At 42.9% G+C, this 25,330-nt stretch overlaps 1 protein-coding gene across 1 annotated transcript in view; it reads right to left on the reverse strand.

Moving 5' to 3' along the window:
• The window catches only part of ANO6 (anoctamin 6), a 108,525-nt gene extending 88,972 nt beyond the window's left edge, over positions 1 to 19,553 (reverse strand). Inside the window, exon 1 of the mRNA XM_084810660.1 lies at positions 19,236 to 19,553. Within this exon, the coding sequence (XP_084666786.1) occupies positions 19,236 to 19,320 (85 nt within the window). The 5' untranslated portion in view covers positions 19,321 to 19,553. The remainder of the gene's footprint in view (positions 1 to 19,235) is intronic.
• Between the last annotated feature and the right edge of the window lie 5,777 nt (positions 19,554 to 25,330).

The following is a 25,330-nucleotide window of genomic DNA, read 5'->3' on the forward strand; positions in this document are numbered from 1 at the left end:
GCTGTTTAAAGTTTCCTAAATAAGGTTGCCAATCCTATGCATGTTTAGATGGAAAAAAACTCCTACAATTCCCAGCAATGCTTAAATAAATTATAACTCGGAATGAACAGAAAATCCCTACACTGACATATTTGTTTGCTTATTTAAGTTATTTGCATACCACCCTGTCATTTTTCCATCATTATAGTGAATGCAGTTTCTATGCTGATAGACTTGTGTGTATGTGTGTGTTCACTATAGTCATTGTTTAAATACAGGTAGCATGTATCAGATAGTTTCATTGGCAACTCCAATAAATGCATAGTGAGGAATGGGAGTAGTGGTATACTTGTTCCTCAGTTGCAGGAAGAAAGAATGAAACTCTCCTTTCAGGTAAATCTTAGGAATAACTGGGTCTGGACTCTGGGTAGTGGCATTTGGGGCTATTTGACGCTATCAGTGTGCAGGGTTGACCTGGGGAATTGCCATGGTTTGAGGAGAATATGTTGATAAATGGCACCTTTGTGCCATACAAGACAGACTATAGAGATGGAACAATTCATAATATTTTCTCATACATTACGTGCATCACTTTTAAAAGGTGGTGTTGTATTTGGAAAAGTACACCTGCCAATAAGTAATGATTTGAGCTGCAAGCAAACTCAGGGGCATCGCAAGAGGAACTGTTTCCCATTTTATATCTATTTAAATGGTTATGGGTCAGGAATCTGTTGAATAATGTATCTGTAAAAAACGATCAACACTTAGATGTTATCTTGCCAGCAGATATATACACAGACGAAAGTGCTGCAGAACAGAAGAAGAAGGAGGAGGAGGAGGAGGAGCAACAGCATTTCTTTTTACTATGCTATAGAGCTTGAAATTAGCAGCTGGTCTTAGGACAACTTTCCTTGGCTCAAGTCTTATGTATGCCCAATATAAGATACGGGAGGAAAAAACAATAATCAAAAACTCCAGTACAATCCTGCTCAGGTTTCACATACTGCTAAATCTATTCTACAAACCCATGGCAACTTTATACATCGATGGTTAAATGAAAATGTATAATACCATTTTGAGGAGTACAACTTATCAAGTGCAAAATTATGAGCAGCTAGTACTGTGCACTGGTCACATCCATTTTTTGTATGAAGGTGAGGTTATGAGACAAGGTTAATGGTAGTAATGGTAAGCAGCCAAGTTTCTACTTCCCGTGTTTTAAACATGGCAATGGGAACCTCCTTTTTTTAATGTTTCCTTTCCCTGGTTTGGTACATCTATTTGCAAGTCAGCTTGGTGAATGGTCCAAGTCATTTCAACTTCTCATGAAATGACAAGTTTCAGAAGTCAAAATAATAATGTCAGAATTAAGTGCCTAACAATAATCCAGCTGCTAAAGTATATAAAGGAAAAGGAATTATCCTGCCCTTCCTTGGTATATATGTCAGTACTGTGTTGAAAAAGTATTGGTAGTATGATATAAAGTAAACCTGCATGATTACCTGATTTGTGTTTATCATATGAAGAAGTAGGCTCAAGGTTCTTTAATAGGACTGCAGAACAGAAACCAGAACCTTCACTCAACATCATCTGCTTGGTCTTGTTGGCAACACTGAAATTAATTTTTATTTCAAAATAGCCACAAAACCTTTTATTCCATCTTCAGTTTCTTCAAATAGTAACTTGACTGTAAAGGAATGCAGCTAGTTAAAAAGAGTTTCAAGAAAAATAAGGAAAGAACTACTGCTTTTTGCAGTGCATATCTTAGTTCTGGAGCTCACTGAAGTAATATTTTACATTTGTGGGATGTAGCTGCCAAAAAGGGACCATGAAGGTGCACTTCTATAGGATACTATGAAAGGCCATCCGCATGGCCCCCGTAAAATCACCGAGTGAGTATGATTTTAGCCTATCTGAAAATGACCTATGTCATTTATGCTATGTCACTCACAAATATAACATCTGAGGTGGGACTCTGATGGCTTTAAAGGGCTGAGAGAAATTATGGAGGATAGGTGTCAATTATGACAAATTAAAAATGGAAAATTCCTCTTCATAGATAGTATCATAATACTAGATGCTGGCAATAAATGACAAAAGATGAGCACATCATGCTCCACTTGTAGACTTCCAAGGGGCATGATGTGATGGCCACTACTGGAGGGAGAATGCTGGACTAATGGACCCTTGTCTGATCTTGCAGAGCAGTTATTATGTTCTTAACAGTTTAATTTTAAACATTATTCAAGAGCAGTACATGGGTAAAGCCACAACAATTTTCATGAACATGACAGATGCTGGAAAATGTGCAGCCAGAATTGACTTTTGGCTCTTTCTGTGTTTCTGTCTGACTCACACAAACTTTCTTTCCTATTGTTCTCTATCTGCATACTTAATAGAGAAAATCAGCAGTGTATCTGTGTGTAATGTGGCCTGGAGAAAAAAGCAGATGTTCTATATAAAAGGCAGTACATTTGATAAAAAGGGGGCAGTACAGAAGGACTTTCTTTTGTTTGCTTTTTTGCTCTTGCTTTTTTGTGTGTGTGCCAGCAACTCACTTCAGTTAGTATTCTACTGGGACCCTACTACTTTAAAAGTGCATCAGAGGAAGTTGTATATTAACCCTTCAGCCCCTCTCCTGTGCATATGCTGTTTAATATGTTCTGCTTGAACTGCAATTGAATTTCCCTCTTGTCAATTATTCTTCAGCAGACATTCATTTTGCATTTGCTGTTCAAGATAAAGGATGATTGATAAGTTCTTTAATTAGTATGTAGCTGGTTACTAAACATAGAGAAATACCTGAAGAAAAACATTGACATTAGTGAGACAAAATAGGCATTTTGGAGAATTCAAGCCCTGCTGCATATGTCCATAAAACACAGATGGAAAACATCTCAGTATGAAAATAAAATTGAAAGATGCCAACATAGTTGAAAGGCCAGATGCAATATTAACTCATCATGTCCAAGCCCCAAACTGAGTGCAGATAAGACAATGGCTCCTCAATTATAACCTTTACGGCAGAAAAAAGGAAGCATATATTCCCTGAGGATAAGAATATACAATATCTTTGTTGAGTTGCATACAGCTGACCTTTCTATTAAAGTATAAAATACTTTGTTATCTTCAAATATTTTCTATGAAATAACCCTGTCAGAGTAAAAGGGTTTTACTCCATGAATTGCAGCCTATACAAGTCATCAGTTTTCATTATAAATAGAATCTGGAAGTCATAGAATCACAGAATCATAGAATAGTAGGGTTGGAAGGGGCCTACAAGGCCATCGAGTCCAACCCCCTGCTCAATGCAGGAATCCAAGTCAGAGCATCCCTGACAGATGGCTGTCCAGCCTCATCTTGAATGCCTCCAGTGTGGGAGAGCCCACCACCTCCCTAGGTAATCTTGTAACTGTGCATTTGGTTTCTTTTTCCTAGGTGCAGAACTTGGCATTTATCCCTATTAAATGTCATTGTGTTGTTTTCTGCCCAGCGCTCCAGTCTACCCAGATCACTTTGAATTTTGTTTCTGTCTTCCAAAGTATTCGCTATCCCGCCCAACTTGGTGTCATTTGCAAATTTGATCAGCATTCCCTGCACCTCCTCCTCCAAGTCATTAATACAAATGTTGAAGAGCACTGAGCCCAGGACTGAGCACTGCGGTACCCCACTTGTTACCTCTCCCCAGTTTGAGAAGGTCCCATTGATAAGCACTCTTTGAGTCCGATTCTGTAGCCAACTGTGGATCCACCGGATCGTTGTTTCATCTAACCCACTTTGAGCTAGTTTGCAACAACAAATATCGGGGAAATTGAAGTCCCCCATTACTACTACATCATGCTTCCTTGAAACATTGGCTATTTGCTTTTCAAAAGTTTAATCGTCGTCTTCTCCTTGATTGGGTGGCCGGACTCCAACCACCAGGTTCCTTTTATTCTTTGCTCCATTTATTTTGATCCAGATGCTCTCAATGGGGCTACCAAGCTCATCCTCCTGTATTTCTGTGCAGAGATATGTATTTTTCACATACAGCGCAACCCCACCTCCCTTTCTGTTCCTCCTGTTCTTTTTGAACAAGTTATATCCTTCAACTGCTGTATTCCAGTCATGAGAGTCATCCCACCAAGTCTCAGTTATACCTATCAAGTCATAATTTCCCTCCTGTATTAAGAGTTCAAGTTCGTTCTGTTTGTTTCCCATACTCTGGGCATTCGTATATAGACATCGAAGACCATGTGCTTCATAGTCTGGCTTTCTTCCTACATGTGTCTGAAGACTATTATTGGGCACTATCAGAGCTGTTCTCTCCGTTGCAGTACATACGCCTACGTCGATTGTTACCCCCAACATTACATCTCCCTTCCCCGTAGGATTCAGTTTAAAGCCCTCCTGATGAAGTTCTTCAGTATAGTGATGAAGTACAGCTGGATAGACAGCTTTACACACTTACCTAGGAGTAGGACTCATTGAACCCCACTGTGCATACTTCTGAGTAGACAAGCATAGAGTTAAGCTGTAAGTATAATAATGAAAGGGAATCACTACGAACTTGAAGGCTGTAGTTACTCCTCTCTAGGGGCAGCGCCAGCCCAAGACATTTTGCTGCCTTAAACAGAGCTCTAATGGCTAAGGCCAACCCTCTACACATAGTGGTTTTATTTACCTTTGCAGCCCTGATTTAGATTATAACCATGGTGCTCTGGTACGGGTGGTGATGGGAGTCAAACATTCTACCTACCTGTTGTTGTTTTTCCCTGAAATCCTTCTCCCCACGTCAGGGGGTTAAAATAGGGGGGAAACCTCCTTTGGCATCGATGGGGGCTTTTTTCTTCTTTTAACCCTTCCCCCTGTGGGGAGATTTCAGGGGAAAATGGATGGGGAAAAGGTTTAACCTACCCCTCCTAGAGCACCATGGTCCTGAACTGAACTGGGCCACGTGCACTTACACAAGGGCAAGTAAAACTATCATGCATAGCTTCACTTTGTGTGATTAGCTGAACTTTTAGTTTGTACCCCAGTATGACAAAGGGGGTGTCTCCACGGCCAATTTGCAGCAAATTGGCTCCATTTATTCATTCATTCATTTCATTTCTATACCACCTAATAGCCGAAGCTCTCTGGGCGGGTCACAAAAATTAAAACCAAAGAGCACACAATAAAACAATACAAAATATATAAAACCTTAAAACCACAGTAAACAATACAACCAGAATAAAACCAGAATAAAACCTAGCAGCAGTGCAGGGATGTAAAATACAGATTTAAAACAGCAAAGCTAAAAGCCTAGAATGCTAAAATGCCTGGGAAAATAAAAAGGTCTACACCTGGTGCTGGAAAGAATACAATGTAGGTGCCAGGCGAACCTCACTGGGGAGCTCATTCCACAGCTGGGGTGCCACAGCAGAAAAAGCCCTTCTCCTAGTAGCCACCTGGCTCACTTCCTTTGGCAGGGGCTCACGGAGAAGGGCCCCTGAGGGTGATCTTAAGGTCCGGGCAGGCACATATGGGAGGAGGCGATCCTTCAGATAACCTGGCCCCAAGCCATTAAGGGCTTTGAATGTTAATACCAGCACTTTGAATCGGGTCCAGAAATGGACTGGCAGCCAGTGCAGCTGGAAAAGTACTGGCAGAATATGAGCTCATTGGCCAGTGTCCCTGTTAACAATCTTGCTGCCCTATTTTGGACTAGCTGAAGTTTCCAGACCGTTTTCAAAGGCAGCCCCACGTATAATGCATTGCAGTAATCCAGACGAGAAGTTATTAGAGCATGGATAACTGTAGCTAGGCTATCTCTGTCCATAGAAGGGCATAGTTGGTATACCAGTCTAAGCTAATAAAAACTGCTCCATGCCACTGAGTTCACCTGTGCCACAAGTGACAGTTCTGGATCCAAGAGCACCTCCAAACTACAAACGTGATCCTTTAGGGGGAGTGCAACCCCCTCCAGAATAGGTTGAATATCACCTATCTGGGCAGACGAACCACCCACTAATAGTACCTCCATCTTGTCTGGATTGAGTTTCAGTTTACTGGCCCTCATCCAGTCCATTACCGTGCCCAGGCAGAACAGCCACTGCCTCACCAGGGTTTGATGAGAAAGAGAGGTAGAGCTGGGTGTCATCCGCATATTGATGACGCTTCAGCCCACACCTCTGGATATCCTCCCCCAGCGGTTTCATGTCGATGTTGAACAGCATGGGGGATAAAACAGCCCTGTGGAACCCCATGGCATAATTGCCATGGCACAGAGCAGTAATCCCCCAGCAACACCTTCTGGAGTCAGCCACCCAAGTAGGAGCGGAACCACTGCAGTTCAGTGCCTCCAACTCCCAACCCAGACAACCTATCCAGAAGGATGCCATGGCTGATGGTATCAAAAGCAGCTGAGAGGTCCAGGAGAATCAACAGGGTTGCACTCTCCCTGCCCCATTTCAAGGTCATTCGGGGCACATGATGTTGTGGCCATCCCGCAGCCACCCTGGAGCTTTTCGTGGAAAAACCAGATTTCCTGAGACTACTTTAAGTCTAATTTTTTAAATCAAGTCAGGTTCTCTGCAGAGTATTGTTGTTGTGTACCCTAACCCTTGCATTTACCTCGGGTATGCTAGCCCTGCCCGGGGGTTTACCTTGCACCATGACCCAGTCAAGGGTGTTTCCTGTCCCTGCGTTTCCTGTCCCATGTTTTCCAGCACAAACCAATTAGTAACTACTCAGAAGTAACTCCCATTGTGGTCAATGGGGCTTCTCCCCTGAAGGTGCACTTCAGAATTTATAGAGATCCCCCTCAATCGAAATAGCATATTTTAAAGTACTAATTCCCTAAAGGCTATAAAGCACTATCTCGAAGCTGCGATTCTCTCTTGTTCAGTTTATTGCCGTTTGGAAGGAACTAATTGGCACATTTGATCATGCGCAGCATTGATTTAGAAAGGGGGCTGCTTTCCTGTCCCAGTCTTTCTGGTCGCTCTCTTTTCCACCACAAACATGTGTGTGTCTACTCAGAAGTAACTCCCATTGTGTTCAATGAGGCTTGGCTATGTGTTTACTTTCTTTCTTTTTGGAAGTAATTAATTTGCAGCTTTGCTCCTTTGCAGCATCAGGAGTTTCAGGGGAAAGGGGATTAGAAACAGGGCTGGTTGCAGCCAGGGTGCTTCACAGGGTTAAGTCTCCTAAAGGCTCTGAAGGGCTTTGCAAGCTGTAAGGGAGTAGTTAATGCAGAGCTTTGCTCAGTGGAAGCATTCCTAGCTTTAATGGAGGGAGAAGGATCTACAGCTGTGTTTCCTTAATGTTTGGTGCTCTAAGGAAGTAATTAATGGGGGGGAGAGAAGGAGAGTGCTTTTGTGGAGACTAGGAGTGTACGAACCCCACTTACCAGTCCGCTCCTCTGGGGGGGGAGGTGATCTGTCCCTCCCCCCAGAATCCTCCCCGGCCAGTTCCACTCCGCGGCAAGCCCAGGGAGCCGGCGGCCGGGCCCATCCACAGCCGGACTTCCGTCTAGGGATGGCAGAGAATTCCACCACGGATCTTGGTGAGGCCGAATGCACTGGCATTCGGGCCCCCGAAATCTGTGGCGGAACGGCCTGCCACCCCCCTGCCCCCCGCGGATCCCCCCCCCGGAACGAGACTTACCTGGGGCGGATCTTCCGGGCGGCGGCGGCAGCTTCGGCGGCTGGTCTTCTGACCGGCTGCCGCCACCGCCATTTCCAGTGTTGTAAAAAAAAAGAAAAAAAAAAGACATGATCGACTACGTAAATCTTTATGTAGCCTATCACGTCTGACTTAAAAAAAAATAAATGCGCGTATGCAAATGGCGGCGGCTACGGCTGCCACCATTTGCGTTCCTTCTTTTTGGCCGTCTTAGTCTACGTAAATATTTACATAGACTAAGATGGTGAAAATAAGGGGGAACGCAAATAGCGTCCGCTACGCTATTTGCATTCCCCTTATTTTCGCCGTCTTAGTCTATGTAAATATTTACGTAGACTAAGACGGCCAAAAAGAAGGAACGCAAATGGCGGCAGCCGTAGCCGCCGCCATTTGCGTAGGCACGTTTTTGTTTTTGTTTTTAAAGTTAGATGTGATAGGCTACGTAAAGATTTACGTAGCCTATCACGGCTGACTACAGGGATGCAAACGGCGGCAGCTATGGCCGCCGCCGTTTGCGTCCCTGCTAGCCAGTGGCCGGATGTCCGGCTGCTGGCAGAGCCGGCCAGCGGCTCCGCGGAATCCCCGCAGAGTGGAGCCGGTTGGCCAGGATTCCTGGGGGGATTCCAGGGGGAGGGACGGAGCGCCTCCCCCCACCAGCGGAACCCGGCGAAGCCAGGTAAGGGCACTTTCGTACATCCCTACTTCTGTCCACTGCCGGGCTGTGGATGCAAATGTAAATATTTACATAAATATTTACGTAGCCTATCACAGCAAAGAGCAGGGACGCAAATGGCGTAGTGGACACCATTTGCGTCCCTGTCCTTGGCCATGATAGGCTAAGTAAATATTTACATAGCCCATCACGGCAAAGAGCAGGGACACAAATGGTGTCGGCTATGCTGGATGCCATTTGTGTCCGCAGTCCGGGGCAGTGGATGGATGGCTGCAGATGGACCTGGACCAGCTGGCAGCAGGTAGAGTCCGTCTCGACTTTAGTTCATGGGGTGGCACGGAGGGGGAGCAGTCTGTTCCGCCACGGACTCTGGGGGGCTGGATTCTTTAGAACTCATTGGAGTCCATGGCGGATTTCTCTTCCATCCCTAGTGGAGACACAGGAGAAAACCTCCCAGGATTTTATAGAAAGAGAAACGGGGGGTAAGCTTCTCTTATTGGTTGAGCAGCCCCTGCCAGTCAGATAATGTTCACTCCACTTGCCCCAACCTGGAAGTATGTTTTGTGAAGTGACTTATGCTGGTGCGGTGCAGTCACTCACGGAGCCCTGCACAGACCAAAGCCAATTTCTAGGAAAATCCAGATAATCCTCCATTTCCTTCTCCTTCCGTTGTTGTGGAGGAAACCCCCAAAGGCAGCATGCCTATGTACACCAGTTGCTGGAGAACATGGGGGTGGTGGTGTTATGCTAATGTCCTGCTTGTGGGTTTCCCCTGGGCATCTGGTTGGCCACTTTGTGACCAGAATGCTGAACTAGATGGACCCTTGGTCTTATCCAGCATAGTTCTTATGTTCTTAAAGGCCTGATCTTATCAATGGCCTCTGCTGTATGTCTTACCATCACCTTGCACCACATCCCATTTAAGTTAGTAGTGCAAATGTCAATGAACATGGAATTTACCATTTGCCATCATTTGCAGTCAAGGGAGGAATGGAGAAGGAGGATGGCCTTTGGTCAGTAGGAAAAGAGATTTAAGTGATGGAATTTTAGGCTGGCAGAATGGAGGGGAGGCAAGCTGTTTTGGTATGTGAACTGCACCTACAGTACTTTGTTTTTGATGTTTACGGAAGACTTTCCTGTTCAGGCAAGCACTTCCTGGCTGATGAGTATATTCCAGCCATTGCTTTATTGATCTATTTGCTTTTACTGTAACTGTTTGTATTTCGTGTTTTACTGTATTGACACTGCTCTGATATCTCTCAATATGGAGTGGTTTATAAATTTCATAATACATACATACATTTTGGAGGCAAACAATGGCATGAGGGAAAGGAATTAGGAAAGGAAAGGGAGTTGGGAACTGCATGTGAAAGGATTTAGGCAGGCCATATCTGGAAGGGTGACAGGGATCAGTGGTACAGGCTAGCCTACAACTGGCCCTCTGTCAGTGCTCCCTGGATATCTGCTGTGTAGGAGCTTGGCCTTTCAACCCATTTCAGTCTGACATTCTGATCTACATGAAGTGGTTGGGTGAAGTCATCCAGGAATTTGGAGTGAGGTATCATTAGTATGCTGATAGTATTCAGCTCTATTTTTCCTTTCTGTCATATCCAGTTGAGGCAGTGGATTCTCTTAAGTGTCTGGAGTTGGTGATGGGAAGAATAAATATGAATAATATCAACCTCAATCCAGACAACATGGAAATGCTGACAGTCACAAAGGATAGATAGATGTTTTACCTGTTTTGGAAGAAGTCACACTCCTCTTTAAGAACCAGTTGCAAAGTTTGGCTGTTTGCATTGTTTCAGCATTGTTTCAGCATTTTTTAGGAGCAATGTTCAAGGTCTTGATATGGATCTTTAAAGCACTATGTAATCTTGGCCAGGGTATATCAGAGACTGCCTTTTCCCTGAAAATCTCTGATAAGATCTTTGGATGACGTCTATTGTCAGTGCCTTCTTTATCAGAAATTACATTAGCAGCAATCAGGAGAAGGGTATTCTTCCTGGTGGCATCTTTCCTTTGCAACTCTTCAGGATGTTTACAGGGCAAACTCTCTAATGATAATGAGAAAACAAGTTAAAATTTTCCATTATGCCTTTGGAGAGAGTAGGCAATTTAATATTTTTATGGATCTGTTTTTAACTCTCATTTTTCTTTGTGCTGCTTAACTGTGGAACTAACATTTTATTGTTGCACTACTGATGATGTTATTTTAAAAGTATTTATTACTATTGTAAGCTATCATGTGACCCTATATACATAAAGGCAGGATGGTTATATACAAATAAATAAAATACCATAAAATATAAGGCAGAGAAAACATGGATCTTTCTACCAAGCATCATCATTTGTAATAATTCTTAAGCAGCTTAATTCAGACTATGGTCAGAAGAGACTATCTGACAAAACTGAATATGTGTTTTGGCAATGGAACGTATAAAGGAAGGTCTGGTCTTAGAGGAAGAAGGATAATGAAGATGATTTGAATCATTAGTACAGTTTATTCCTTCATGCCTCCCAATTGCTATAGTAACCAACCACTTCAGAGTTCTTAATGTATTTATCTCCAAAATACTCCTGTGCTTCTGGAGGAAAGAAAGTAATATTTGTTTTCCAGTAAAGGATTAAGGCAAAACAAAAATATAGAGGAAGTGGAAGAAAGAATTACATAATTATTTGGTAGAATGGAGAATTGATCCCACATAACTGGTTAGCTCTGAACCATTTCTCTCCCCATTTATATTGCATCAACTCAGGTATAATTGGGGTATAAATGAGTTGAACACTGGTAAGTGCAGGGAGCATTGGTCTAGACAATTCAGCAAATCAGGATATCAGAACTGTGTAGACATTTGTCCTATATAGATTAGAAACACTTACAGTGAGCAGAATCATATCCATTGACACCCGCTTTCCCCACATTTATAAGCACTGCAAGCAAAGTATAAACCATATGTGTGTATGCTCTGGATGCACAACAGGGGGACAGTTTCACAGCTCTTGGATACAGAGATATTACTGCTGTGGTACGAACCCAACTACATAGAAATAGTTCCCAGGTCACAACACAAACATGAATTGGCCCTGAGATGGCTGCTGTAGCAATATGCAGCTATCCAAAGAATAGCACTTTGTTTCCTTGCTTTTGGAAAGTTTTTTGGAAAGTCCCACCCTGTGTCTCTTGGGAAAGCAAGAATTCAAGTGATTTCCTTGTTGGCAGCTCATGTTACTACTGTAAAGCTGACTAGTTAGTATCGGTTTCCTTGACAATTAGATATAATACTTTGGATAGTAGTGAAAAGCACTTCCCTTAATTTAGGATTAATTTTGAACAGGATGAACAGAAATAAGGAATTGAAATAGAAGGCTGTTTAGACTAGCAGTTGCATCTAAAACAATGCAGAGAGTACAGCTTCAGAGAAGTGACAAGGCAAAGGAACTATAAATGGGATTATCTTGGAGAAAGTTGTGCCCACAAAAATATCCAAGAGATACAGCAAAATCAGGAAAATAACATGACTTAAACTATCCTAAGTAACTGAAAGAAGTTGTTCAGCTGCATTTTAATATTGTGGATGTCATATTTCACACCCATAAACTCCTCAGAGAGCACTAAAGAAGTCAGCAATTGTTCGTAAAATGAATTTTATATTACAGATAATGTATCATTTTTCACTGTATCCTAAAGTCTCTAAATAAATAATTTAGGGCAGTTCCAAATTATTAAATGTCTGTCTCAGAGAGACTAGAATGCATTCCCTACAGCAGAGGCAGGCAGAAAATAGATCTTGATAAACTGGTAGATACCTGGATGATTTCCAGTAGATCAGAAAGGATTTCTGATTCCCACTTGTTTAACAATGGCACCAATAAAATTATTTCCTCCATCTTAAATTATACGGCTGAAATGGAGAAAGCTTGAAGTAGCCAGTAGTGGATTTTGGGGTGGAAGGACTGTGAACTCCGTTCAGCTCTGATATTCAGTGTAAATTCCTAGGCTCAGTTGTAAGATATCTAAATGGATATCTTTTGCACCAGGCTCTGGCTGGTGGATCTTGGGATTGGTGGATCTTGGGGAACAAAATAAATCCTGCAAGACTGAAGTCTTCCCACCCCTGCCCTATATTGTCACAGAATCTTGGGATACAGAATCTTTGGAAAGTAAAAAGTAACATCACTGCCATGAAGGGTTAAGATAATAATCTTTTCCACTTGCTGAAAAGGCTGTTGACTTGTTGTAATCTTTATTAAAGCATAACTTCAAGTTGGGAAATATTGCCCAGGGAAAAATATTGTACAATCAGGCACTAATTTAACGATAAAATAAATGTGGGATTTTAAAAATAGAGGCAGCAAGTTAAGGCTTGGGGCCTTGGAACAGGGGATGGAGAAGACAGCCATACCCACTTTGATCCTGCTCAAATGCTTTCAACACCCCTATTACAGACATCTTTTTCTCCCACACCCCTGACAGTGGGACTAACAGCACCTTCAAGGGGCAATTTCAACTGGGGAAATGAGATGGTGGAAAAAGGGAAACACATACCCCAGCAGCACAGCCCCAATCCAATTCAGGCCTCTCCATGGGTGCTTTTCAGCTTTGACAAAGGCATCAAGATCACAGATCTCCAGCATCTAATCTAGTTTGTCCCCAAGTATAAATGACATTTTTGCACTAAACTCAAGAGTTATGTATTTTTGCACTAAATTCAGCAGAATTTATTACTGATTTTCTTCTGCAACATTTGCTTTTCCACATGAGCCATGGTTTTGTTATTTGGCATCCCTCTCAAAAAAATCAGTTCAGGATAAAGGACCTTTTTCACTTGTGCAGTTTTCCACCTAGTGATAGTGAACCAAGAGCCTTGATGTTGTCGATTGTCAGAGCCACACTAGACATAAAGTAAAATGCATTTTTGCATTTAACGTGCAGGTTTAAAAAAAGTGCAAATAGCATCAACTGGCTGGAGTGGTGGTGACAATGTTTAGTATTGCAGCAGGGATGGAGAGGGAATGTAAACTTTTCATCTACTGATGCATTCCTGAGGAAAATCTCCCTTGGAGGAAGAATTTACCCCCTTCCTGTCCTGCTGCAGTCCTAAGGAAATTTCCCTTTTAAAGATGCTGTTTGCAATGGGAGGCAATCCCTCCCCCATTGGTGCCAATTTTTGAGTCTTTAGGATATAAGGTCAGCATATTTTGTCCACCTATGATGGCTAGAAATTTATTTTTTCCTCTACAGAATGAAAAAAAATGGAGAATGATGGGAGTCTAGCAAACGCATGGAGGTCTGCAAACAAATATGCTGTGGATAGCATACAATCTCCTATATTCTGATTCCACAAGACATTTATGCCCCATTTAGACACATTTCTACTATATTAATGGGGTTCCATGGAAGTATATGAGAGAGGCTAATTGACTTAGGTGCAATCCTATGCATGTTCAGACAGAAAAATGTCTTACAATTCCCAACATTCCCCAGCCAGCAAAGCTGGCTGGGGAATGCTGGGAATTGTAGAACTTTTTTCTGTCTAAATAAGCATAGGATTGCACCCATACAGTCATAGGAAATTGCCTTATACCAGGTCATACTATCTGTCTACTCTCATTCACAGTGGCTCTCCAGGATTTCAGGCAGACGTCTTTAGGCATCACCAGCTCTCTGAAAATGCATGGAATTGAAACTGAGATCTTCTGCATGCAGATCTACCACTGCGCTATAGTTCCTTCCCAGAACCTATGCACAGTGGCAGCCAAACTAGAGTATGGGGTGTACCACTAAGCTTCCAGAATAAGCACAAAAGGGGCACCTCATCTTATTGCTCCACTGCTGCTAGCAGTCCTTGTCCCTTTGCCAAAGCATCAGTACACATCGTGATTCTATGATTCTATGATTAGCACCACACAATACAGGCACGCTGAATAAGGACTGGATTAGAGAAAGGGAAGAGTGGAAAAGGGGTCACTGCCCCATCCTAATAGAGTACCTAATATCAGGGAGCTGTGTCTGTGAGGCCTGCGGCATTGAATCCCTAATTTCTGCCACATGAAGGGCAGAGCTGTTTGTCTAGGTCTTACTTGCTTTTCACAGGGTACCACTGTCACTGTTTGAGGATCAAGCCTTTACTTGAGCTGCAATAATTGGGGACAGGAAGGATTGTTTGCATCATTGCAAGCTATTTACTCAGAAGCAATCTCTTGAGTTGTAATAGGACTCTTTGTCTAGAATAAAGTAATTGTCTGTGGATTGCAGCATCGGTTCTTAACAGCAACAACCAAGAATATTTATATTGAAGGGTGGCTTAGAAAGTTTAAAAATAAAGCAAATAACAACAAACTGAACAGTTCAGTTTCTCTCTAAGGAATAATAACGGAAAGAAGACATCATGATTTGATTATAAAACCACAACACTGACTGAACCCATCAAGGAAGTGGTGACAGGCGTAGTTCCTGTCAGTTCTAACTGACACGGGAGCTCTGAAATCTCTTTTAAACCAGGCTGCCTTGCCTGCATGTTCAGCACTAGCACACCAGGGATCCATAGTCCAGAAACATGGCATACTGATGTGCTAATACTGTATACATTGCAGCTGAGAACCTGTTTTAAACATGGAATGATGCATAGGTAAGGTTTTGTTGAACACCCACGGTCACGTTTAAATTGAGCCTCACTTTAAAAACCTGTCTTCACATTTATCTTTAGCTACATTTAGCTAAGATTTAACACAGTGAAACTATAAGTCTTCCTGAATATCAAATGATAGTTGCATATACAATTTTGCTACCTTCTGACAAATACAGACATTTGATCCAAACATACAGTAAATGGCAACAGACACATTTATATGTCTAGTGAATTTTACTTTGTTATAATTTGAAACAAAGACGAGAAATTATTCAGCCATTATCCTTTTGATAAATCTGGACAGTTCCTAACAGCCAGTCTCCTCTGCTTGCATGCATCCCTGACGGATATTACACATATCAGCTGTCTGTTGTCTCTGCTTTTTTTAATTTCCGTTAACAACTTAGGCAGAAGTAAAAGATTTCATGATTGCAAGGAGGACTCATGTCAAATATGCAGACCTACTTTATAACTTATAAGAGATAAATGTCAGATTCAGCTTACAAATTGGAAGGAGAAGATTTGACAAAAAGGAGTTTCTGTATTGAATTAAAAAACATTTTTGAGGCAATTTTCTACTTTTACAGAAATGTAGTTATAACTAGGGTTGGAAAGTGTTTCAAACTGGCATGAGCCAAGATCAGATTCTTAGGTGCCAATATCAAAATTCTGAGTACTGGCCCTGTACAGTGCAGTAGAAATATTTCCGATTTCTAGCTTCAGATTTCCAGTTATCTGGTTGACCACATTCCTGTTCTATTCCGGTCTATAAGCCTTCTGCATATGTTCAGAAATGCCTCTGCTTACATTTGATTCTACCATTTGTTATCGCCCAGGAAAAACCTTTCTCTATGTTCTCTTTTTGAGTTTAGGGTGGTTGTGTCTGAAGTAGAGGCTGATCTGGGGTGGCACCCCAGCTCTGCCAGTCTTTCCTTAGGGATGCCTATGAAAGCCCCTCCTTATATTATTCTAGAGCACAAGAAGTGATGTTTTAATGTATGCTGGCATATGGAGTATAATAGGTCAAGGCTCTTCTAGGTGACCTTTAATTTGTACTGCTTTGTTTTGTTTTTTATGAGCCAATAGTTTTACACAGTTTTAGTAGACTGTGTTTTTATTGATTCTTGTTATTGCTATTTTGACTGTATGAGGACTTGAGCAACAAGTTGTTTGAAAAGACAGTTGATAAATATGTGGTGTGAGTGCAGTCCTATGCATTCTTAATTGAAAGTAAGTCTCACTATATTCTTTTTTTTCATATATAATCATTAATTTTAACAGCAATTATATAATCCAGCTTTACAAAACAAAGTACAACAGATATTATTAAGATCACATTGTCAAAATGTCTGTTGATACTAAGCCAAAAGGCCTGTACCTGCTCCAAAACTGAATAAATAAAAACAAATATTTATTATGTTATTCTTTGCCTCCCATACATTTTGATAAGCTGTTATTCATTTTCATAGTATTCCGTATTTTTGTCACCATTAACTGAGAGATGGTAGAAGGGCAGATTTCCAACCTTTTGCCAATAATATGCATGCATCAGTTAGCATGCAAGTAACCATTATGGCGTGCTTCGCACATAATATTACCCCATGGTTTGGGTTGTTGAATTCTCGATTGTCGTGAATTCTGGATTTGTCAACCTTGAACAACCCAGAAAGAGAAAGTCTGACCTGGTTCACATGACATGGTGCGGTTCATCATGGTGAGCTGCAGTGCCCGTAAGCACCATTTTGCATATCCAACCTGCACTTGGGGGTTGTTGTGTAGAGAGAACCCAGCGAGCATGGGTTATGTGAGGGTTAAACAACCCTCACATAACCCATGATCTGTTCTTGCTGGGTTTGCATGACAAAACGCCCAAGTGGTGGCTGTATGTACAAAATGGTGGCCATACGTGCCCCGCACACACCGCAGCCTCACTGTGGGTTAATTAACCCATGGTGGGCTGTCCTATTGTACAAATTGGTCATATGCCTTGTTGTTGGGTTATGATTGTTTAAGCCTGTCAGAGCTGGCTTTCTGGCACCCTCCGCAAGTCAACACAGATCACTGATAGCAACAAAACTCTTTATTGCAGTAGGTCATGTTAAACAGATCAAGCTTTTCCAGAGTGCATGGCATAGTTACATGATTAGAGCCCAGATAGGATAGCATAGGCAAAAGGCTATAGGCACATTGCTTTGTTCAAGAAAAAGTCCCAAGGCTAGAAGTCACGCAGAGTCACAGTTATAGTCCAAAGTGCAGCAATACATTCCCAGACAGAGGCTTAACTGTACAGAGTTCAAAGGTGACAAGAGTCCAAGATTCATAATAAATCCAAGAAAGAAAGCATTTTGGGCATTTAAGATGTTCTCAGCAAAGGCTCTTCAGCCTGTACACCAGCTTAAATACACGGGAGGTATTTAACGCTCTTCTGACAGGAGAATCTGGCCAGTAAACGAACACTGCATCTGAGGGATCATCTCTGTTCTGCTCTTTTCAGTTGGCACCATAACCTGGGTGACACTCCTGAAGCCCCCTCCCCTCCAGAGTCCTACTCCCATTCAGTTCCACAGAAGATTCCTCAGGTTATAAATTCAAGTCTGTATCTGCAGTTGTGGCTGATAAGGAGTATCGCTCTCCTTTGCCCTGCAATCAAATGGAAAGCCAGGCACAGCCAGGCTCCCAGGCCATGAGCTTCCCATGACTGGACTGGGTCCTAAATCATTGTGCTCTAAGTCTGAATCAGATTCTGATTCCAAAACTGTAGGGCCCACAGCAGCACTGGAACTAGGCCGAACAAAACCATGGGCTGTCATTACATGTGAATCCAAAGCCCCCTCTTATCCAAGCTTCAACATTTCCTGTTTCTCTTGCTTCTTTAAATCCTATCTGTTAATTACAGTTGCTAAAGGGAAGATATCAGGGACAATACTGACCTATGTTTATCCCAAATTTTTGAAATAACATTTCTTACCTTATTTACACATACTGTTCTTCTTTCCTACCGATGACCTCAAATCCATCCAGATAAAAGCATGTCAAGCCCTTGCTGTTCTAATATCCAGGTTGGAGCATTTTCATAGGTATGAAACCATTGAAGTCCCACTTTATTCATCAGGGTTCATGACTAGCTTAAGTCATTTTAATGGGATTTAGGGTGCAATCCTATGCATGTTTAGCTGCTGGATGGGGAATGCTGAGAGTTGTAGGACTCATTGCTGTCTAAACATGCATAGGATTGCACCCTAAGTCATGACTAACATTTCCTGGACTGTGCCCATAAATGACTAACCTATTATTCCAAAGTGCTGTCTTTCACATGGGAAAAAGGCAGTGCTATTGAGTGTTTCCAGATTATCTGGTGAAAAGACCTGTGTGGTGTAGTGGCAAGCGTGTTGGACTAGGAGCTGGGAGATCTGGGTTCTAGTCCCTGCTCGGCCATGGAAGCTCACTGGGTGACTTTGGGCCAGTCACAGACTCTCAGCCCAACCCACCTCACAGGGTTGTTGTTGTGAGGATAAAATGGAGAGGAGGAGGATAATGTAAACCGCCTTGGGTTCCTTGCAAGAGGAAAAAAGGTGGGGTATAAATGCAATAAATAAATAAATAAATAAATAAATAAAAATTCTGGCTTCATTTTTCCTCCCAATGCATCATTTGTTTTCTGACTCACATTTATTTGGAAAAGTGACAATTCACTGCTCTTTAAACTAGTATGAAACCAAATTCTTTACCAGGCTCATCAAAACACACATCGCAGGCAGCTTTCCTTGCCCACGTCCCAGTCAAATCAGATTGGCATTTTAAAATCGACAGTGATGTGGGTGTGAGAATGACAACACCGGAGCTCCTTGACTCAGGAGTTGAAAGACTTCTCTAGACACAGGGACATCCTCGGGCAGCAAATCTTGCATGTCACACTATAATAAGGGTGAGGTTGGGCAGTGAGCCAGGCGGAAGAATTCGGAAGCAAAACTTTCCAGTTAAATTGTGCTGCCAGCAGGACCGTCAAAAGTGCGGGCAACCTCTCAAGAAGTGAGATGAACCGAAGGGCACCAATGGCACAGGTGAGAAATCATCTTTCCTTCTCCAATCTTGGAGAGACTTTTAAGATATTCATCTGTCATGAATGCAAAGAAAGGGGGGAAAACAACTTTTCTCTGTGCCTTAGGTTGTTAACTTACTAGTTTGGATACACGTCCTCCATCGCTTGCTCTCTCTCTCGCTCTCGCTCTCTCTTTCTCTCTCCCTCTAATTTCCTTCCTGGTCCTTGGCTACTTCTGCACCTCCATCCCAATCTCCTTACTCACCAATATCCTCTTCCTCCTCCTCGAGGTCGTCGTCGTCTTCCTCCTCCTCGAGCTCCAGCAGCACATCTTGGTTCTCCACATTCATCCTCGCCACAAATCTGTCGCTCGCGGCTGCCGTCCTTTTTCTCTTGGACGAGAGAAGCAAACTTGTGCCGCCGCCGCCGCCAGCAGCAGCTGCCGGAGCAGCAGTTGTGGAGCGGCGCGCAGACAGCAGGCGCAAAAGAAGGGGCTTTGGCGCCGAGAGACCACCAGCCTGAGGAGTGAGACGAGGCGCCTTGGGCACCGCGCTGCTCTGCAACGAAAAGCCCCGCTTGCTCTGGCAGCTCTCCACTCCGGGGTGCAGGAGCGAAGCGGAGAAGGGCGGGGCGAGGCGGGGCGGGGCGAGTTCTGCAGCAGACGAGGGCTCCTTTTGGCCGGCTGCCCCGCAGAGATGAAAGAGGCGGGAAAGCCAGAGGGGAGTTTCCTCCTGTTGTCATAGAGACTGTTGTGTGGCTGGGACCGTTTGTTTTGCTTTCTCTCTCTTTCCCTTCAGGGCACGACGGGGCCAGAAAGTTACCTCAGCAGGGATGCTGCTGATTCACGGCAGGGCAACTTTTGTGGCCCTCCTCCATGCAGTTTGGCCTACAGCTCTCATCAGCCCTAGGCAGCATAGCCAAGGGGGAAGGAACGTGGGAGTTGTGGTCCAAAGCACCTGGAGGAGGGCCGCAAGTTGCCCACCCCCGTGCTAATGGAACCAAAGCAGTGAGCAGTGCCCGGCCTTACACATCCAACGGGCGGTTCTCCCTCACTATTTGACTTAAAGATGCCTCAGGGACAGTTTGTCTATTCATACATACACTCCCACTCATTTCATCCATGAAAAGATAGGACCACACTTGCTGTTTATTCGTTCAGTCGCTTCCAACTCCGTGACTTCATGGACCAGCCCACGCCAGAGCTTCCTGTCGGCCGTCGCCACCCCCAGCTCCCCCAAGGTCGAGTCCGTCACCTCCAGAATATCATCCATCCACCTTGCCCTTGGTCGGCACCTCTTCCTTTTGCCTTCCACTTTCCCTAGCATCAGCATCTTCTCCAGGGTATCCTGTCTTCTCATTATGTGGCCAAAGTAAGTATCTAAGATATTATTGGAAACACACACACACACACACACACACACACACTAAAATAAGAGGTCAACAGCTCAAAATATACCCCTGCAGGTGCAGGTTGTCAAATAGCCTGTGCGTTGCATGCATGTATGCAGTACCAGATGTGTCCACTCTCCACTGAATTTCTCTAGAGACTCTGTGGAGAGTGTTGAACCCTGAGCAATGGCAACTTTAGAAACTCGTAGTAGCAAACAAAAGGCAAAAACAGGGGCACAATACTAGGGACAGTGATTGACCATGGGCAGTTGGAGTGTGCCGGTGAGCAAGCCAGCCAAACACCAGTCCTAAGGGGGATGCTGTGGCAGTGTCACAACCTGCCATATAATATACGCATGATGATAATGGCAATGATGATGGTGATTAAAAAGCCCTTTCTGACAGTATGAGGTGTTTGGCAATGGAACAGACTGGCCCTGAAGTGGTGAACTCTCTTTTGTTAGTTTTTTTAAGCAGAGGCTGGATGGCCACTAAGTGGGGATGCTGCAGCAGTGGATTTCCCACATTGGCAGGGGGCTGGACTAGATTACCTTTGAGGTCCCTTCCAACTCTATGACTACAATTCTCTATGACCCTACAAATCTACAATTCTATTATTAATAACAACGACAACAACGACAATAAATATTATTAGTTATTATGATTCACTCTTGTTCCATGGACCTTTCTTTCATGGAACTTGGGATTGCATGCATGTTTATAATTATCCTCACAACAACTCTTTGAGGTAGGTTAGGTTAAGAAGAGTGACTAGCCTAAGCTCACCCAGTGAGTTTCATGGCTGAGGAGGGCCTTGAAACTGCATCCGGGGTTCAGTGTTTTATCTGCTACACCATAAGAACATAAGAATTGCTGTGCAGGATTAGACCAAAGGCCTATCTAGTCCAGGAGACTGTTCATACTGTGGGAAGCTCACAATACCACATGCATGCAATAGCACCCTCTCACTCAAGTTCCCCAGCAGCTGGTATACACAGACATTCTGCCCTTGATCCTGGAGGTAATATATAGCCATCAGGACTGGTTTTAGTTATTTTAAAACTAGACAGTGACATTGGTGTGGGTGAGTGAGACAATAAACCATCCAATAATAAAACCATAAATGAATTAAAAATTATCCAGAACTCTCCCTCAAGTTACTTGGTTAAAGGTAGTAGACAGACATGTCAGGAAAACACAGGTCTTAACCTGGTGTCTAAATGTATATAGGGAAGACATTTACCTGGGAAGGGAATTCCACAGATAGGGGGCTACTACAGAGAAGGCTCTTTCCCTAGTAGCCCATGCCACCGTGGGCGGCAGCACCCAGAAAGATGATTTTAGCAATCAGGCAGGAACATATGGGAGAAGGTGCTCCTTCAGGTAGGAGCTGACCTCCTAAAGGTCAACACCAACATTTGGAATTGGGCCCAAAAACTGACTGGCAACCAGTACAGTTGACACAGCACTGGAGTAATACGTTCAGAGTGGCCAGTCCCATTAAGCAGCTTTGCTGCTCTGTTTTGCACTAACTGAAGCTTCTGGATTGTCTTCAGAGGTACTTCCATGTATAACACATCAGAATAAACTAGGCAGGAGGTTACCAGTGCATGGATAACTGTAGCCAGGGTACCTCTGTCCAGGTAGGGTTGTACCTCATATGGCAGTTGAAGCAGATAAAAGGCACTTTGTGTCACTGAAGTGACTTGTTAAACCAGGCAGCAAAAATAGGAGAGAAAAATGCAACCGCGCTGCCTGACTACATTCTGTTTGTCAAACAGATATAGTGCTGAGACCCAATTCCCAAAGGCTTGAGATGTGTGTGCTAAACTGTAACCTTTTAAAATGCCACATTATGTGATAAAAGGTAACATATTTAAAACATATTTTTCTTTTCATTTCTCCAGCACCAAGAAAGGCTGCTTACTGTTTTATTATGAACTGAAATATTGAACAAATATGTTGATACTTGCCAGAGGAAGAAATAATAAAAAATATATGTCGTTGGGTGCAGCAAATTAGTAGTTTTGACCTTTGAGTCATGTCCTGTGTATGTGTTTGCATATAATTTGATTCATCTTTATCCACTAATTCCATTGCTGAGAATGACATCAATATCAAGCAATCTGAAGTTCTATAGTTGGACGTGCAATGTCAAGATTCTGTTGCAGAACTCTGGTTAACATTCAAATAAATAGCAAATAAAAATATATAAACAATCTTTATATTGTCATTAGATCCTTTTCACACACCTAATCTCAGAGGAACATTTTATATTAAAAACATTGTTAAAACAGTCCAGAAAAAAAATTCTTTCATTTTGTGAGCTTGTTTACCCCCCCCCCCCCCCGCGGCTAAAACACATTTTCCAAACTCTGCAGGGACTGATACAGACAAACAACAGATTCCTATGACTGGGCTGCATTTCCAAGCACCAGAATTTACTTCCCAATATTTCCATTTCTTTTTAATGACAGGCAGGCAGTGAAGCATTAGAGGAAATGACAATTACTGTGTTTACAAAAACAAAAAATGGTGGGAAACAACCATGACCCATTTTCCTGTTGTTTCCTGTTGTGTTTAATCCTCCAAAGACCTGTTAATATTCATGCTTCCATGCAACTTCCAGTGCAAGATGATGTATCTTTTGCCCTCTACTGATCTGAGTTGGTAACAACAATTGACAATAAAATATGAATCAAAAACTGAGCTCAACTCAACAGAATTGAGATCAGGATGAATATAACAGCATTTAGGGAAAACATCCGTATTGAACTATGAGTCATAGATTTGCATCTGCTACTGTATAATTATTTAGTTATACAACAATATGTTCTTTTTATACCAGTTACACTAGAGCAAAATCATTCTGCCTGGGAGAAAAATTGCCTGGAAAACACTTTGCCACCAATTGAAAACAGATACCAATTTCCCAGTTGGATCCTTGTGGCATGTATACACAGCAGTCTTGAAAAGCTTAGATGTGCATCCAGTGTAGTTCTGTCACCCACTACTTCAATTTAGGATTTTAGTCCATGATTGCCCCCATCTGTCATTGCTCATTCACACTGCAGTTGAGATTGCCAGACCAACACATGCTGTGTAGTGTGCATGGCAGGATTCATGTGTTAATCGTGTGTGTGTGTGTGTGTGTGTGTGTTGGGGAGGGGAGGGGATAGGTACTTCACATACTCTCAGTTTTGTGCTAGTGCAGCCAGCTAAGAACTTTTTCACACATTGCTTGGGAACAATTTTGGGTTACATCCAGACTACATTAGTTGCACTTCCACTGAAATGACACTCATCTTGTATATTTGGCTGTACTTTGAAAGCATGTGTTCTGAAGTGCCATTTATCTTGGCCTGTTTATGACATTAGTATTTAGAAGATCCACATTTTCTGTGACCACTCACTAACAGTTATGCATCAGTTTTATCCAGTTCTAAAAGTGTATGGTTGCAGATGAACCTAATCAAATGTATATCTTCAGCTTTGTAGTTTTATTGTGTTAGTCCAACAGTCGACTGATAAGGTGCATGCATTACTGAACCTACCTTTGACAACAGTTTATAGCAGGTGCTAGAGAGAAAGTGTGGAACAGCAGGTTAATTTACTCCTTCTATTTAATATGCCATTTCAAGTAAATGTACCATTTCGATTTTAGGATACATTTTTCTTCCTCTCTCATAATACTAGAACCTGTGGTCATCCCATAAAGATGATTGGTGGAAGATCCAGGGCAGATAAAAAGGAAGTACTTCTTCACACAATGCATAGTTAAGCTATGGAATTCACTACCACAAGACATGGTGTTGACCACCACTTTGGATGGCTTTAAAACAGGCTTAGACAAATTCATGACAGAGAAGGCTATCAATGGCTATGAGTCCTGATTACTATGGGCTTCTCCACATGAGGCTTTTATCCTGCGATTTGCCACTCCTTTTTCTTCTGGATTCTTTGCACAATTTTAAATTGGCTCTTTACACAGCTGGGTTTTCTTTACTGCATAATGCTACCTGCCATTTACACCAGTAGGTAGAGCCTGGCGGAATGTTTTTGGATGTCAGCAGGATTGTACACCCTGCTGTCCACGCCCTCTGGGATAGCCCCTCCCCCCTCTTGGCATAAACTTTTTCATTTCAACTTCCTTGTCTCCCCTTTTCACTTCAGCTGCCTCCAATCCTTACCCGTATCCCACAGTACTTTCACAACGTAGGAAATCTGCTCCCCACTCACGAAGCAAGCAGTTACATTTATCTCATTTGTGTGTACATGGGGATTGAACAGAAAGGGTTAAAAGTTTTCTGGGCAGCACTTTCAGAGCAGAGCACTCCCCTGATCCCATTGTGAAGTGCTGAAACTTCACAACTTTGGAAGTCCGCCCCCCACCTACGTGTGCAAGTCAGTATTGTCCTTGTAAAAGCAAGCAGTAACACTTTTCTCATTTATTCATTCATTCATTCATTCATTCATTTCATTTCATTTATATCCCACCTTTCTTCCATTGTGGAACTCAAGGTGGCTACCTGTGGTTCCCAGTTGGTCTCCCCTCCAAGCACTGACTAGACCCAGACCTGCTTAGCTTCAGCAAGGTGGCTGTCTCATGTGCCTTCAGACCATGCGAGGGACCACATGCCTGTTTGTGTATATACTGGGAAAGGGGATTGAATGGGAGGGGTTACAAGTTTTCTGGGCAGCACTTGCAGAGCAGAGCGATCCCCCAATCCCATTGTAAAGCACTGCTGGGGTGGCAGTGGGAACAGACAAGAAGGAGAAATGGAGAAGAGGCAGCAAAGCCGCTCTACCAGTCTTACAGACTCCCACCATGTTGTGCTCTGCAGACAACCAATGGCAAAGAGGCTAAAGGTGCAAGCACGGCAGGGTGACACTCCTACCCCATTGTTGTCACAGGTGTCATCATGATAACCACGACCCCAACAACCACTCACACAAAATGGCTCCTTGCGC

The sequence above is a fragment of the Heloderma suspectum genome, chromosome 7, assembly GCF_057233095.1.
Source record: "Heloderma suspectum isolate Gila_16-S chromosome 7, 16-S_ref, whole genome shotgun sequence".
NCBI lineage: Eukaryota > Metazoa > Chordata > Lepidosauria > Squamata > Helodermatidae > Heloderma > Heloderma suspectum.